Below are 18,004 nucleotides of genomic sequence, written 5' to 3'. Positions count from 1 at the left end.
GTAGCTAACAGAAGCTAGCTAACAGATGGCCAGACGTGGAGGACCCTGAAACCGGACTTGACACCATCGTAAACATGTTAAACACTGCAGAGGGCGGACACGAAATCTCGAGACTCTACGAATCGCTACAACAGCGTAACCAGGCAAGATCTCAAATGCAAGACTAAATGGGAGAGGGTGCTCGGCCTGCAATTCGAGGATAAAGAATGGGAATCAATAGCTCACTACCAGAAGAAAGTGTCCAGAAATGCCCGGCTGCAACTTATACAGTTCTATATTACCAACAGAGGGTACCTCACACCAGAAGTTCTCGCCAAATTCAAAGGCGCAGTGCCAGCAGGGTGCCCCAAATGCAATGAACCCCATGCGGGAATGACCCATATATTCTGGAAGTGTCAAGTCATAAGATCCTTCTGGACACAGATAGCAGCGAAGGTCGCCAGCTCTGATCTGGACGTACTGTCGCCCGGATCGTGCATCCTAGGCAGACACAAAAAAAATAAGAAAAAGAACAGGCCCCTGTGTAGACTCAAAGACTTGATGTATATCTAAGCAAAAAGACGCATCACTATGGGGTGGAAGTCTCCCAAAATCCCCAGCGCTGCATTGTGGTGGGACGACCTCCGCAAATGGACAACAGCCGAAACGGGAGCATGGGAAAATGCGCAGATAGAACAGAGACTCGACATCAGCGAGGATTTCCAACAATGGGTGGCGCTCACAGTGTCATTGTTTCATCCACCAGAATCGGCATCCGCCTCCGATGACGACGGCAGCAGCCCTTAGGGCGGCCCGGAACATGAAGAATTGCTCAGGAACAATTGTGGTCTTGGAAAGTTGGGAAGGGAGCGGTGAAGTGGGGGGGTTATACATGATGTTAAATGGATGCAACATGGATGCTAACTGTTAACCTGTTATAAAACCAATAAAAACATGTTAAAATAAAAAAATACTTACCAACCGGTAACGTTCTTTCGACTGGATGTTCCTCCAACGTATTCCACATCTTTGACATGTAATGTCCACAGCTGTGCACTTCAGAAACCTTTCCGGCAGAGGGCGTCCTGCGTCAATGACGTCGGGTCGATGTCCCTCGAAGGCCTCCGTCGAGGGCGATGTCACTGGATGTTATAAATAGGACGCACGGCACCCGTAGCCTCAGTTTAAGTTTTTTTTCCCCCAGAACGTGTGGCACCAATCCAATGCCTGCTTGACTCCACATAGCCTTGAGGAAACGTAAGCTGCAATCGCATAGGAAATTCTCCAGAGGGGCAGGTTGGGAGGGCGATGTGGAATACGTTGGAGGAACATCCAGTTGAAAGAATGTTACCAGTTGATAAGTAACTTGTTCTTCGAATGGATTGCGTCTTCCAACGTATTCCACATCTTTGACGGACTCCCAAAGCAGTACCAGTAAATGGATAAGGGAAACTAATTTAGAGTACCCAATTAGATTGCGGAATAAAGAACCACCTTACAAAAGGCCATATCCTGACCATGGTTTGTATCCGGGGAGTAATGTTTAACAAAGGTGTGGATCGAATCCCATGTGGCTGCATCACAAATATTCCTAATAGGAACTCCCCTTTGGAGGGCGGTGGAAGTAGCCACGCCCCTAGTGGAATTAGCACGCAACCCTTCAGGAAGGTCCTTACCCACCAATCGGTAACACTCATTAATGGTGAGGATAACCCACCTGGACAAGGTCTGTTCGGTGTCCAGCATATCCCACAAAGAGTTGATCATCCACTCTGACCTTGGACATCCTAGAAATATAAAAGCTCAGAGCTCTCTTAGGATCCAACCTATGGGTCGCTCCTCTTCCTTACCAAGATGAGGAGGAGGATAGAAAGAAGGGAGAACCACCTTCTGACTCGAATGAAATTCAGATACTACCTTAGGTAGAAAGGAAGGACGTACCCCAAGTACTACCCTGTCCTTGTGGAACACAGTAAAGGGCAGCTTAGAGGAAAGTGCCTGCAATTCACTGACTCTGCGAGCGGAAGTAACCGCAACCAAGAACACGGTCTTGAAGGACAATAATCTCAAAGGACAAGAGTGCAAAGTTTCAAACGGAGTACCCATGAGAAATTTCAAAACCAAATTCAAATCCCAAACCGACACCTGGAAAGGGGACGGTGGGAACACATTAGTCAGTCCTTTAAGAAAAGAACATTCTTCAAACGAGCACTTAAATATAGACAGCGCCGCCAGGTAACCCTTAATGGTACCTACTTGAAGGCCCCTGTGGGCCAAAGAAAGTAAGAAAGACAAAACCATAGGAATGGAGCACTGAAAAGGATCAACATTGTGTCCTCTGCACCAGTCGCAGAACTTACGCCAACGGATTTTGCTGCAGGCCGCCTGGCCGAAAGCAACACCTCCATCACGTCATCCGGGAGGTCCCAATCCTTATACCTCAATCAGATACCAAGTGTGAAGGTTGAGAGTCTTGACCTCTGGATGGAGAACCTGACCACCCCTAACCCCCGTGCGCATGAGAGAGCAGATCCTCTCAGTAGGGAAGACTGCGTGGAGGGCAGACAGACATTTCTAAAAGGTCCAGGTACCACGCTCTCCTGGCCCAATCCGGAGCAATCAGGATCATGTGGGAACCGAACCTCCGTCACCTCTGCAACACTTGCGGAATGAGGGGGACTGGAGGAAACGTGCACAGCAGTGGAAATGACCAATCCACGACGAACGTGTCTCCTCTCAGAGGAAATTCCCTTGAGCAGAATCTCACCGGTTGGCACTGGTGGCGAAGAGATCCACTTGTGGGGTTCCCCAAAGGGCGAAGATCTCCTGAAGGACTTCCTGAGCCAACTCATGAGACCGTGCTCTGCCTGCTCAGAGCGTCCGCCGCCGCGGTTTCTTGCATCTGGAGGACTCATTGCAGGGATCTCATCCTCAGCCTGGCCTCTGGCACCAGAAAAATGCAGGATGCCATGAGGCCGAGCAACCTTAAGATTTCGAAAGCCGGGAGACCCTGGGCATGTTTAAACATGTCCACCATCTGCACAATGTGATAAGCCCTCACCTTGGGAGGCAAGCACTTCCGCCAAGGACGTGTCCAACACAGCCCCGATGTACTGGAGCTGTTGGGAAGGTGTCAGATGTGACTTCTTGAAATTGAGGGAGAAGCCCAGCCTGTGGAGGGAGCTGCAGGTGAGACCGAAGTGAGCCAATGCTTGCTCGGGAGAGCTTGCAAGGATCAGCCAGTTGTCCAGGTAGGGGTAGATGTGAACCCCCCCCCCTCGCCTGAGATACGCTGCCACCACCACCATTAACTTGGTGAAGACCCTCGGGGCGGAGGTCAATCCGAGGGGCAGGACCCGAAACTGAAAGTGCAAGTCGCCAGCCACAAACCTCAGGTACTCTGTGCTTGGGATGAATGGGCACATGAAAGTAAGCATCCTGTAGGTCCAGAGACACCAACCAATCCTGAAGTTGAAGGGCCTGGAGGACTTGAGAAAGAGTGACCATCTTGTACCTGTCCATCCTGAGAAGTTTGTTCAACCAACGCAAGTCCAGGATGGGTCTAAATCCTCTGTCTTTATTTGGGATAAAAAAAAATAAGGGGAATACCAACCCTTGTTCCTCTCCGCTACAGGCACCAGTTCTATAGCGCCTTTCTCTAGCAGGGTCAAGATTTCCTGCACAAGTATTGGATCCGGAAGCTTCAAAGAGAGATTCCCCGGTGGATTGTCGTGAGGCCGCTTTAGGAAGGGAAGGCAGTAGCCTTGGGCTATTGTATCCAGAACCCACGCATCGGAAGTAATGGCTCGCCACTCTTCGAGATGCTGAGACAGCCTGCCCCAGCCGGCGTACCATGGGACATGGCCTCATGACTGTTTTTGAGCGGCTACGGCAGCGCCTGAAGGCAAAGAGGCAGCTGCCTGAGCGGCTTTGGCACCTCTATTTCCCCCAACCACCACGGGTACTTTTACAGTGACCCCTTTGACTGGCGGCTCCTCTCAGTCTACCAAAGGAAGAGTAGTAACGAAAAGAACCTCCCCTCCAAAGCTGTCCCCTAGGGCGAAAAGGCGGAGGTTGACAGACAGTGGCGCTCAAAGATTTTGCTGCAGCTTTTGAGGTCTGCAACCTCTGAAGGCTCTCGTCAGCCTGGCTGGCAAACAAATGCACGCCATCAAAGGACATGTTCAAAAGACGGGCTTGCACATCCGGGGCAAAACCAGACTTCCGCAACCACACAAACCTGCGTATAACGGTGCTCGAAGCCATGGACCGGCTTATACTGTTGGCCGTATACAAACCCGACTGAAGGGATTCGCACATGGCATCCTTGCCATCTTGCACGAGAGCAAGGAACCCATCCGTTTCGTCCCCCTCGGGAATATGCTCAGCCACTAGAGAAACACAGTTCTACAGAGTGTGAAAACTTTGCTAAGGCACAAGTGGAGTTGGCTGATTTCAACGCCATACTCCCCACAGAAAATACCTTGCGAGTCCAACCGTCGAAGCGGTTGTCGTCCCTATCAGGAGGGATGGTAGAGTACAACTCCTGCCTTGAGGTGGCCGTAGCTGCCTGAACTCCCAAACTCTCAGGAGTGGGTTGAGTGGATAGGTAGCTGGGGTCGCTACTGGAAGGCCGGTACTTCTATGTCAAATATTTGTTAACAGCCGGAAGAGATTCCGGCGACTGCCAAGTAGCAACTGCCCTTTTCTGTAAAGTTAGATGAAAAGGTAACACCGGGTCAGAGGACGGACCTTGATCTAAAATGTCCCTTAGATCATCCGTACAAAATCTTCAGGAGGACAGGACCAGACCAGATACTCCGAGACCCTAGCCATGAGCCGCCTGTATGACGACTCAGCATGAGCCCCAGGCTCAGGCCTGCCAAATTCATCTTCCGGAGAAGTGTCCAACCCACTGGCATCATGAAGGGTTTGCCTAACTCCTCCAGTTGACTGTCTCCAGAAAAGACAGTAGCCACATCATGCTCAACAGGGTCCTCAAAGTCAGACCTTTCTTCCTCTTTATAAATATCATCCAGAGGGAGGTGGAAACCTGGCCTGCTGACAGAAGAGGGCCTGGAGTCCAACACCGGCCTCACACACTTAACTGTGGCCTTCCTTGGAGGATCCATCAGATCAGGGTACTCAAATGGTTCTGGGAGGATAGCTCAGAGGCAACACAGGTTCGATCCCCGGGTCCGCGCTTAGAAACCTCTGGATGTTGAAGCGTGTTATAAATACGCAACTAGCAAAGAAAAAAAAAAACAATTACCCAAATAAAGAACAAACAATTCCTGTAACAGCGCCTCGATGCGCGCGGGCTGTGTGAGCGCTTTAAAAATGCAAATTAGCCCTGTATCTATCTACACGGGTTGCCGAGCAAGGGGGTACTTTCTAAAGTTATGATGGAATCTGTCCCAAACCAAGCACATTATGAAAACATAGTTGGTGTCCTGCAGAATCTTTAATTTGTAGATATCGTCTTCATCAGGATTCAGTTGAGGATCTTAAACATGTGTTGTTACTCTGCCCTGCACTGGCTGGGATGTTAGTGGCAAGGATCTCTGGAATGAGTGTTTGGTCGGTAGGCCTACATCAATAACAGAGTCATTTTTTTTTTTAACATGTCATGATCTTGTTGCCTCTTTTACAGTTGGAAATTGAGGTTAGATGATTTTAAGTGTTATCCCTTTTTAAGCAGCAATGCAGAACATAGCGATCATTAGTTTTAACTAATTATGTGATGGATTTTATAATGTCTTCAATATGTATGTTTTCCTTTTCCTGATTTGTTAAAGGCCAAATAACAAGAACATTAAAAAATAATACCATTATCCCCTTATATAATCTAACTTGTTACCTTGTCATTGCCAAATCTTTCACAACAAATCCCTTTGATACAATTTCTAAATCTTCTTGCAAATGTTTCCACTAAGGCTGCAGTGATATAGAAGTTTTTTATTTTTGACTCCAATCTACCCCACAATGAAAAATGGCTGGTTTAATGATCTTTCCGACCAATATAATGCTAGTGCATGGGGAAAGATACGAATGCAAATCTTCAAGATATCTAAAGCCACTAAATTAACTCAAACTGCCTTTTTTCTTTTAAATAGCACGTACCCCACTGCTAAACATTTCTAGATTTGCTCCGAAACTGGTAAATTTATGCTTGTATTGCAAGGAATATATTGCTGTTTTTAAAACACATACCCTTTTGGGAAAGAATTTGGGCAACTTGGCAAACATTTTTTCATTCCACTGCTCAACTCAATCTTGACAATCACATTTTTGGATCACATGGTTATTCTGATTTAACCAATATTCCTTCTCCCAATTTATTCCACCTATTAGTCTACACTGATTTCCATTTCATTTTGTCTAACTGGAAATGTTTTGATTGCTTATCTCATGTTACTTGGTGGAATTATATATGCTATAATCACAGGATGGAAAAAAGTTGTGCCACGTCTCTAAGTGATGTCTAGAAGTATAATCAAAAGTGGAGACCACTGATTGAATAACTAAATACCTCAACTGATTCTCTCTAATTTATTGCATCATTTCTGTTTGTCTTCTCCCTCCTTGTGTGTCTGGAAATGTCTTCCTTTGTGTCTTTTCTTGTATGTTCTTTAAGTACCTTTAACTATAGATTTCTTATTAATTGCTTCAATGAATTCTGATATTTAGTTTTTGCAATGAAATGTATTGATATTATCAATTACATAGTTTAGCACTAATTGTAACCTTGATTAACTACTTTGATGTCTCTTAATAGTTAACTTAATGAATGCATTTAGCTTGGATTATTTACCATGGCAATATCTATAGTCCCTTCCTGTGAGGCTAAGAAGGTGAGCCCACTAAGCACCAATCCCCATAGCGGTAAGCGAGATCTCACAGGCAGAGACTCCCCTCTTGGTGATAAGGACTCCCTTTCCAATGAGGTGCTCCCTTTTCACTATCCTCATACACTGAATACCATGCTATAAGTTGACAATCAGACTCCTATTACATACGTTATTGTGAGGTAATACAAGAAGAAACGCATCAACTTGGTAATGTGAAGAATAAGAACATAGGAGTGATAAAGACCACCTGTTGGTTAGGCAATGAGATGAAGAAACCTACAGGAGTTATGAAGAACACAACTCAAATACAAAGCACAAAGAAGGGACTATACAGAGAAGCTGGGGAAGCCCCAGCACTGAGTGATAAAAGTGGTGGTCATGAGAACCAGAAAGAGACAGGGGAGTATTTAAACCGGCTGGTCTGAGGAAGCTGGTAACTCGGGAAGAAGGCTGGTTTGCACAGCAGAAACCCGCAACCGAGACAAGATGACTGAGGTGCACTGTCTGGAGAGCAGATTGGAGGGCGCCTGCCAAGAGGCTGATAGTCCCTGGAGGAATGTTCAACACGGGCAGACGTGGAGCCCCTACCCTGGCATCCCTGAAGCAAAGCACACCAAGGAAAGACTGCAACAGTGTTATGCTCACCTGGTCTCTGCGGAGGCGTTGGGGCACGGTTGCAGCCCTCCCGGAGGTGAGGTCGCTCGGGTCTGACTTCGCCCTCTGCGCTCATGTGGTGACTGGTGGTAATAGGTGATGCTGCTCGGAACTGCTCCTGCGTGGAGAATAGGGGGCGTGAGTATGCCAGCTTGTGTGCCTGATCCCCTTCCAGACCCCTTTCTCCCAAACCGCGGTACCCGTGGGATGCGCTGTCCCTGAAAAGCTTACCTGTTGATTAGTTTTGGCGAGCATTCTGTCCTGCTGCTTCTGGCAGGGGCGCTTGTATGATCTGGACCGGGTTCCTTCACTGGTCCCTTGCACGCGGTAGTCCAGTCCTGCTGCGACTAAGCCACTAAACTTCAGGTAAGTGTTCCTGTTTGCCTTTGTCTTTCCTCGTCTGTTTTTGTGGTATTGTAAAGTTTGTTGTCTTGTACTGCTGTCCTTTCTGCTTTTGATATTTGCTCTTTTGCTTTCTTCCCTTGCAAGTGATGTTGCCGGCCCGGCAGAAGCTGCAGAGCTATAGGCGGCAACGAGAAACGAATCTGGAGTGGTACTGTAGCTGGTAAGTTGTTAACTAGGGGGCGCGCAGGGTTAAAATGCGACATGGCCCTAAGACGGATGTTCTAACCTGGTCTTTCTTCTTCTTCACAGGGTCCGAGTTGGTGGATGCGGAGCGAAGTGCTGCAGCGTCGGGATCAAGATCACTGGATGTCAGGAGATAAGTCTGCAGATGAAGCACCGGTTTCCTGGAGGTGAGTATGCAGGAGAACGCCTGGGTCAAAGGTAAGTAAACTGGTCCAAACGGCGGTGAGCGCCACGTTGCACGTGAGTGCACAGTAACGCGAAGCACCGGCCTTAAGGATGGAGCAGCTTATATAGCTGAGCTTCTGAAGCCACGGCCACCAGATTCAGCCTGCCTGCCACACCATGCCACGCCCGGTGAGTCAGCACATGAGGATATTCTCTGGAATAAAGGCTCTTAACTCCTGGAAATAAAGTAAAAGCACTCCTGCACTGAAATAAAGTGTTCCTGATCACATCTCTATACGAGCCTGGTGCCAAAGGCGGGTCCCCTGTGTTTATGGCTCCCAACGGGACATATGTGAGTCAAGTGATCCATTGCCCCCATCACTAGATGGTGTGGTTTTTGTGTTCTGGGGCTTGTGGCCATGACCAACAGGTGTGCCAATCCAAACTGAATGCCATGAGGGAACAGAGAGAGGTGGTGGGATGAAAGGGCAGAGGCGCACAAATCCTGATGTTGCTGATACCACACACGGACACAGAAGTGTCTCTCTGGAGAGCATGGAAGAAGGCATAGAAGCCATCCTGACGAACAACAAAGAACAACCAAAGAAGCACCCAGCCCAGTGACGCTGCCCCACTACACCAAAAGTAAAGGGGAAAGTGGGAGACACGTGGAAAGGGGTGTGAGAGCTAAATCGGACAGTCATAAAAAGCCAGAAAGATGGAAAACAAAATCTAAAGATTGAACTAATCAAACTCGTCCCAGTGAATGGCAAAGTCCAACGAAGAGTGAGAAACATACAGGGACTAATCTTACTTGTTCCAGTGAACGGCAAGATCATAAGAAGAGTAAGAGTCCAACAAGAGCACAACCTGCCTAGTTCAGTAAGAAAACGAATAAAGAAAGGAGAGAATAAGTGCCTTTGTCCTAAACAAAATAGAAGGATTGTACATTTAGGAATTAGAGAAAGTCCCTGAAAAGTCAAAGAAACCAATACGCAAGGGCATGGAAGAGCCCCTTGAAAGAACCAGGACATATTACAAGAGATAGCGAAGGACTATCTGAAGATCCTGTACTGAGGATAACTGTGCTGAAAAGGAGAAGCGAGTCATTCTCCTTGACTTTGTTTCGTAATAGTGTCAGGGTTAGTTTTGGGATGGAGGATAAACTTTTTAATTTCAGACTTCACTATTGACAATGATCACCCTAGTTAAGTTCTGTTAGGTAGGTAAACTCATAGGATAGGGAAAATTGGGTTGTTTCTTTATTATTTTGTAATAAACCTTGTTGAATATGGCACCCATTGGCCTGTCTTCTCCTTCTGACCTACCACACTCACCAAATCTGCAAAAAGCAGGCAGCACTGCTGGCTACCCATGACCCCTTACTCTGTGCAATTCAAAATGTACATCTAGCTATGCAGATTCCCGCCCATGAACACCTCAAAAATCCAATATTTTTAGTACATTGTCCTATAGTTTCGGAAAACAATTCATTAAATTACATTTGCAAAAGAAAGGAGATATGAAATTGGGTGGTGAGCCTGGTTCATGTGTGATGGCATTTTCTTTTGCTGGGTATTTACAACCGGCTGTCACAAACCTTTCAGTATTTGACCACATGATCTGTCCAAAGTTTTGACATGCAATAGTGTCAATCTGGAAAAGTGAATACCCTTTCATTTGAATGACAGACGTAACTTGATGGACGAAGGCCAACCGTCTTATGCACCAAATTATAGAAATACAGACTGCTATGCTTGACCACCAAGCGGGTAGCAAGAATCGCCATTTTGCCTGTTAACCATTGCTCATTGCTTTCTGTCTAAAACTGCTTTGCAGCTTGCAATTCTTGCGAATTCTGCTTACTCTGCTCAACTGTTAACATTGTTGTCTGAATATGAAAGGGCAAGGTCGCGGGACTGAGGAGTTCGTTGAAACTCCTCATGAGTAGCCCAGAAAGGAATGCCCACGCTCCCTCTCTGTAGCCTTGAGAGAGAGCTGCAGGGCATTTAATCATTTCACAGCTGCCAGCCAGTCTCGTACTGTGGTAGAATATGTTAGAATAAAGCAGCTAAAGGCTTGAATTATGCTCTTCTTACGGCCCCCCTTCACAAAACCCTTTAGAGCGTGTCGGCTCCCAGGACACGAATAGTACCTCAGATAGTAAAGCTTGGAATGTGACTCTTCCCCCGTGTGCAGCTTGCTTCCAAGAACAGAACCACCGTGTTCTGTTCAACAACTAGAAGATGCCTCCGCACTTTCTAATTGCACATTGTTACTAGAATAGACATCGAAAGTGTCATAATTGTCATACCCGTCGGAAATGTCCATCGTCATCCTGAGTTCAAAGAAACTTAATAAAGGGGGGTGTTAAACATGACATAGCCGATTGTACGATATGCATTTTGTATATATGTAACTGATGTACGTAATTCGCTCTCTTGCGTCCCTCGAGGTCTAGAAAACTCACGTTGCAGGGCGTGAGACCACAGTTGGCCAATTGGGACTATTTTTCCGTGCAATAAACCCTAGCATTGGGAATTTGAACCTCGTGTCTGGCGCATCCTTTCGTGTATGGTTATTGCCTTGTTCCCATATCGCGAGGGACCCCTAGGGGCCCCTTTCAATAGGACCATGAGTCTACATGGTCCAGTGGGGAACATTTTGGGCGCTAATGCACTGACATGCTGAGGATAAGCAAAATCTCTGCAACATATGCGGATGTAGCAGTTTTCGCTAATGAAAAATCCTCCTACCACTCAGCAGAAAGACTGGGGCTCTCCCCGTAAACTATACCAAAACAGAACGCCATTCAGAGCTTACCAGATTTTATTCCTGATAGGCCAAAAAGTTCTTGCACTTTGCCTTTCCACTGCTTCTCCGATGGATGGATTCCACTTGCTAGAGAATCAAAATGCAATTCTGGCATTAATTCGGCTTTGCAGAAGTAAATGGAAACTGCCCGCACTTTTAACCATCTGCTTCAGACAGTACTGTGGGTGGTTGTTACTCCGACCCTCTAAGAGTGAGAAACATGGTGCGCTATTACCTAGCCTGCACCCTACACCAGTAGGGAGAGAGGCGGCACTAATGCCTCTGCTCTTCAAGTTGATGAGTTTGTGGGCGTGGTCTCAGAGCCTCTTCAAGGGCTGAAGGAGATTCTCAGCTCTCAGATCTACTGGGTTAGTGATCCTTTTTTTAAAGTGCAGCAAATCTAGCTTACGGTAAGTGTAGCACAGCAACAACTGCTACAAACACTATGACGAGAGGAAACATTTATTTTACAATCTGAAAATCTAGGTACATTTCCCTGCACAGATCCTTAATATCCCTTTGTGCAAGTGTGCTAGCCGCAATGTGCGGTGGTGGGTGAAAAGACAGATGCAGAACTTTCCCTATCTGCATTATGTGGTTAATCAAAAACAGCCATGTGTGTCACTTTCCTCTAAAAAAAGAAAAATGGTTGGTTATAAACTGGCCATGCTCAATTTCTTTTTACCATAGTCTTTAAAATAAATCTATAAAATGTTCTACTTTTTGCAGACATGGGCATGTATTCTCATACTCCCCTTTGTCTGTTCTTCACTATTCTCGGTGTGAGACAAGACCCTTAAATTATTCTATCCCAATAATGTACCGTTTTTGATTTACACATCCCTGAATGTCGTCAACTGGTTTTGGTGGAATATAAATAATGAATACCATCTGCATCAAGACAGTAGGTTCACTGTGCACTCATGAACCACCTTAATTAATGTCCAATTGTCACAAAAACAAATTTGACAGCATGATTCTTTGTGCTTTGGAGGATTCACACTCAGTGTGTTGCTTCACTGGAGTGTCATCTGGAGTGTTATCATTTGTATGTGTATTAGAGCATCCCCATTTTCTTTGGTTAATTATTGGGTCCCCTTCTCCTGTGTTTGCAAGAGCGTGCGTCCAGTTGCTTCTCTTGTCCTTGCTCACCTGTACCTGTGTGCGATAGGTGCACCAGTAGTGCACTTGAAGGGATTTACATGCAAAAGATGTGGGACATGTGAAGGATGATGGCCATGGTGCCCAATTATACACTACCCACTGGTCTACTTCCAAGAAGCCAGAGTCTTACTTTGAAAAGTAGGTCGACGATGCATCGAAAAAGGAAGCAAAGATGATTATTCAGCTATGACATGGGCAGAGGGGCATCAGATCCTCCTTAGTGTGAGTCCATGAAGTGTACTGAAGTATGTAAGCCTGCTATTGTAACCAAAGTCCAGCTCATTACAAATCCCCGGTGAATATATAAAATGAACAAACCTGAAGTGAGAAACAAAGTAGCTGACTGAAGAAACTCATGGTGTATAATTTTTCCTTCCTCTTCCAGTGCCGCAACACATCTCCTGAAAAACGAGGCAACGTGCAGTAAACTTCTCACTGGGTACGATAAGTAGACCTGGCCTTCTAGGCATCTAACAATCACCTATTAGATGTATATATATTTATATCTAGAATGTTTGCAAATGAGACTATAGTAACCATGTTCATGCTTGGAGATTAATTTTCAGTAACCTACAAGATGTATTCACAAACTGAGTTTAGGTGCATGGGGAATAGATTTCTCCCAACGCCTCTCCAAAACTTTTTTGGGATCTTGCTCATTTAACGAAATTCAAGATTTAACTTTCCATTTTTATTAACATTTTTTGTACAACAAACCTGTGCACAATGACCCCAATCACCGACCCTCGTGTAAATAAAGGTTTATATTGTCCCTTTTGATCAATTATCTTAAGTTTTTTTTTTTCAAATTGTATAAATAATCGCATACCTGAAGTGCTATTTTCCATCTATAAATGTAGTGCTACAAGTGATGTGAGCTTAAAAGCTTACACCTGACAAAGTAAGATGTCTATAAACTGTACTACTACACTACTGTAAAGTACAAACGGAACACTACAAAGGAGCCTGTGTGATGGCCCCTGCATTTTTACTCTGAAAAATGGTTGCAGATTGTCATACATGAGCTTACATCTGCAGTACAACAGAACAAATACACTTCTATGCGTCAAACAAGCAGTCATCCTAGAACTGAAATAAACAGCTTTGTACCTCCTTTTTTAAATGTCATTTTTGTTTTCTTGATTGAGGCTAAATATGGAGTACCTTACACAACAGTAGCACATAGGTCACCTTCAGCCAAAATTAGATAACATTCTTCCTCTCAAACAGATTCTCCAAATGTTGTCAAGTCCCCTTTGCTGCTCCAGCCATATTACCTACTTGGGGTGTCCCTCAAGGTCCTAAACCGCCTCCCACATTCTAACATCTTCATGTGGCTTCTGGGCTGGTGTCCCAAACCACAAATGACACCCTAATCCAAAACCTTTCCTGGTTGAATGCTAAAATGCTCTCCATAAGTACAAGATGAAATGCATCACCCTGCAATTACCCAACAGTCTAACTAACAGCCACTCCTGCTGGCAGAATCCAATAATTTGGGACCACATGTCTTCAATAACTCAAATCCTAAAGGTCTGAGTGATCCTCGACACCTCTCTCTTGCTGTAGGCCTTTAATTGGACTCTCTCCTCTGGTCACTTCACCCTAGTAGTCCTCTGCAATATAAAATGTGTTCGCTCAGTTTCAAACCTTATGACTGACAAGCCCTCATCAACCAGAAATTGTAATAATGCAATGCCATACGGAAAGGAGATAGCTCAACTACTAAATAAGCTGCCCATTCTAGAAACCTTGGCTTACAGACTCCCCTCTAATACCAACTGATACAACCACATTATCCCCCACCCTCCAAGATCTTCATTAGCTCCCCGTCAGACAAAGATGCAAATTAAAATCATTAGTTTCGGTCCACAAAGCACTACATGGAAACGCTCCAGACCACATGTTCAACCAATTCTTTTGGCAGAAACCTGTCACGCTCTTACATTCTTCCAACAAAACGCTACGTGACCCTCCTTTATTCAAATCCTCTACAATGGAAAGAGAGGATTCATAGTTTTTGGCGTTGGCTTCTGGAATTCGCTTCTTCAAAATCACCATGAAATACCCTGCGTATACCAAATCCAACGATCATGAAGACCTAGCTTTTTCCACCTTGCCAGGAGCCTTGGGTCTTCACAGAGAAGGGCAACCTACAAATTCATACAAAAAAAGCTAATCAATAGTCAATCTTACAGGGCACTTGTGCCATGACAGCAGTGCAGGCCTGGGATCGGAGAGGCTTTGTGGAATTTGTTATTACTCTAGGAACCCGTATGTCCCATGCATTTTATTTCAGCTCAGATCGCTCTGTAGATTGTAGAGGTTGGTTAATAATATGGTTGTAGTAGTAGTAAAGCTTGAAACCATAAGTCAATGGGGTTCATATTAGAAAAGCTAATTTCCACTTCTCCAACATGTCAAGAACACTATTAAAGCAACTCATTTTCAATTATATTTGCTGGCAAGTGTAAAATGGTTTATTACAGACACACCTTTTGTATGGAGTACAAACTCTCGTTCTATTAAGACAGAAAACACAGTGGAGAATTGTGTAATTCGATGGACCCCAGTCACACCGGGACAAGTCTCTTTATTGGCAGACCATAGCAGCCTATTGCATTCGCCAAACATCCAGCTCCAGATGACCAAGAACCTCACAAAGTGCTCAACTCCGGAGGATCTAACCAACTGCACAGAAAGGAGGAATAATGCCTACAAACCTCAAATTTCAAGAGCTTTTCAACTCTGAGATAATGTCAGATTATTAGTAAATCTGTTCTCACAGAGATATGATCCGCCCCATCTCTTATCCACTTCAGGAATTACCCGAAAACCCTAATCTTTAAGAAACACCTGACTGGAGGGGAGTAAGCCTTCAGACATTGATTAGCCATTCTCAGTGCTCCCCTACACGCTCCCGGCACCACCCTTCTCTCAATCCCACAGGTTCTTCAACTGCTTTATTGTTGTGGTGCACACATGCACATGATGGAACACACTGCCGATTGACATTCAACTAGAATCTAACAACATTAGGTACAGAAAGTTTTCCAAGATCGTCTTTTTTAAGATTTAGGATTTTAGATTCAAATTCCCCCCAGAAGCAACCATAAGCGCCAAAAGGCTAGTAAGTTTGCATTCGAACACCATGTAAATAACCCATACTAGCTCTATTTGACAGACATGGTTCAAAACTAGCGAATGGGAAACATATCTGTTTATTTTGTTGAGAACTGTTGCACTCTGCTGCACTCTGCTGCCTGATGGTCAGTTTCTTTCAATATTGAAATATTTTATATGTTTCCTAGTATGATCAGCTTAAAGGCTCTCAGGCCCCTATCTTCTTTGTATTATTTTTGTTTGAACTCTCCCAACTTTTCCTCCCATCTTGTGAGGCTTGCCATACAAAAGAGAAAAACTTGATGGCTAAATAAAGCATCTACTCCGCTGCCAGACAGAGCCTCTGTATGCAGCAGTAACACTAGGCCCATCTTCAAAACCATCCTCCCCCTTTTGCGAGTCGCTCAAGGAAGCACTAATTAAATATCATGTGGGGTGGAGAGTAAGGTGAAGCTATGCAGCTCCTCCTCTGCAAGGCTTGACCCAACGTGAAATCTCAACATACTCTACTCCATGAAGAATGGTTCCATGTCTTAAAATCGCAGCAAAAATGGCTGTGTATACAAAATATTGTGGCAAAAATGCTGTGGTTTTGCCGCCACAATCATGTAAAGGATGCGGGGGACACGCCCGCAACCCCTGGACCCATTATATAATTTAAGAGGAAAGCGGGGGACACCCCCGCAGCCCGCACTCCCTTTAAATGGTATAATGGGGTACACCTTTATTGGGTCAAACCGCAGCATTTTTGCCGCTTTTTTTTTTTACCGGCGATGTTTTTGCCGCCATTTTATTACCGGACACCATGAAGAATGTCCTATCCTTTATATACTTTGTATGTTTTGGCAGTCTTTGCAGCAACTAAGCAGAATATACTAGAACTCAAAGGTCATTCAATATATATCCCACAGCTGCATATGGGATTGGCTAATAAGAGTGGCCTACCAATACCGCGTTCTAAAGATCAAAGGTATCCAGCATGGAGGGCGTGATGCAGACCAAGCCCCAGCCTACTGAACACCTTACCTGTGCAGTGGAGGCCGTAACTAGATCATCTTCATGACAGGAGATCTCTGTAGACCTGGTTCCTCGCTCAAGCCTAACAACATCTAATCCTGGGCTCTGGCGGACTGTGGTTTCCTATTTGACCAGTCAAAGTGTTCAGCAAAAAATTGAGAGTTAATTATTAAAAAACAACATTTCATTTTCTTTTTTCAGTCAATTAAGAGTAAAAAGTTCGAGTGAAAATGCAGAGCAAAAAATGTAGAGTAAATATATAAAATATGTTGTTCTTTAATAATTAAGTAAATCATGTGGACAAATATAGAGTAAACTTAAACATGTGGAATAAAAAACGCAGAGTAGAAATTAAGAGTACTTTTTTAGTAATGCTCAAGAAAACCTCATTAAGTGTGGCAAGGGCATATACTGTGTGAAGTGGGACTAAGGTGAGATTTTCATGAGGTGAGCAAATGCAGGGCCCGAGGGGTGATACTCCCCATCTTTACGTAGTTCTGTGGTACAGGAACTTTGAGAGGTGGTTAGAAAGTGGGATTGCAAGGGGTCTCTCCCCCAGATAAGAAGTCATGAAATAAGGGGTGGGGACGCGAGAAAGTGGAAAGCGCGGGAGAGATAACATAAGTATGTATTTCAAAAGGCATAGCTAAAATGTTTAGTAGGTTAACATTTTGACATGCCCACTCATGTTATTATTCACTGTAGGTCGACATTTGAAATCTCTACATTTTTTCCTTTGCATTTTTTTACTCTACATTTTTCTTTGGGACATTTTCACATAGATAAGTTTCCTAATTCGTTTTCTCACATGCGTGTATGTATCTTCATCTCGACATAAACACAGCATTTATTGACTTTCAGTGACGTACTTAGAGCTTTATAAATTGCAGGTGCGTTGACAAAAACAGCACAACTACCCTATGTGAAAAGAGAGTCTATGACATTCGTTTACTTTGTTAGTTAACAGGTACCCAGAATCCTACATTAACTGGTTTGTTAATTAAAGAGGTGTGTCGGACAAAAGGTTAACTTTCACTCCCTCACAGACAGTACCTCCATCCGCTCCTTCTGAACTCCAGATGGCGCGATGTAGATTTCATCCCTATAAAAAGAGAAAACAAGAGAAATTCAGAATATGCAAAGTAAAGGACCCTTAGGGAACATATATTGTGCTTTTGTGAGCCTGAAAAAATCTGATTCTATATGAAATTGTGGGCAGTATTCAATTTTTTCTAACAGTTTCCCAGGGGGCATACTTTGAACACCATTATTTCTCTGTCTCCTTAGACCACAATTCCCAGTACCTCACAGCGTTTACATATCGTGGCCAGAGATTTGAGAACACAAGTTTACCCCAGGGGTACTGTGAATCTCTGAGTGTTTTTAACAGGGTCATTTAAATGGATTCGGGAAACGTACAAGTGTCCAGTACTGTAATTCAGTACATGGACAACGTAAATAGTCTGTAGTGCTTCAGAGGAGCGAGCAGTGTCGAGGAAACTCATTCAAGCTACTCACCCTGCTCGCGGAGAAGGGGTACAAAGTGGACATAGATAAATTGCAGTATTGCAAGACAGGGTTAGTATGTTTCGGAAAGGTAATATCGTCTGCAGGGAGAAAGGTGATGCCTTAGAGAGTCACTGCAGTAC

General features: G+C 44.7%; 1 protein-coding gene across 9 annotated transcripts in view; it reads right to left on the bottom strand.

The window, feature by feature from the left end:
- APIP (APAF1 interacting protein) overlaps positions 1–18,004 on the bottom strand; it is a 1,110,572-nt gene that overhangs the window by 226,664 nt on the left and 865,904 nt on the right. For 7 of the 9 annotated variants that reach the window (XM_069623365.1, XM_069623366.1, XM_069623370.1 and 4 more), the window contains 2 exons: positions 17,409–17,457; positions 16,365–16,478 (listed from right to left, as the gene is read on the bottom strand). In XM_069623365.1, the coding sequence (XP_069479466.1) occupies positions 16,365–16,478; positions 17,409–17,457 (163 nt within the window). The remainder of the gene's footprint in view (positions 1–16,364; positions 16,479–17,408; positions 17,458–18,004) is intronic. The other 2 variants (XM_069623369.1, XM_069623368.1) reach the window with 1 other exon arrangement.

This window comes from Ambystoma mexicanum, chromosome 11 (assembly GCF_040938575.1).
Source record: "Ambystoma mexicanum isolate Mex_15411 chromosome 11, UKY_AmexF1_1, whole genome shotgun sequence".
In the NCBI taxonomy this organism is placed as follows: Eukaryota; Metazoa; Chordata; class Amphibia; order Caudata; family Ambystomatidae; genus Ambystoma; species Ambystoma mexicanum.
Note: the sequence above shows the minus strand (reverse complement) of the source record. Positions and strands in the feature narration are given on the sequence as shown.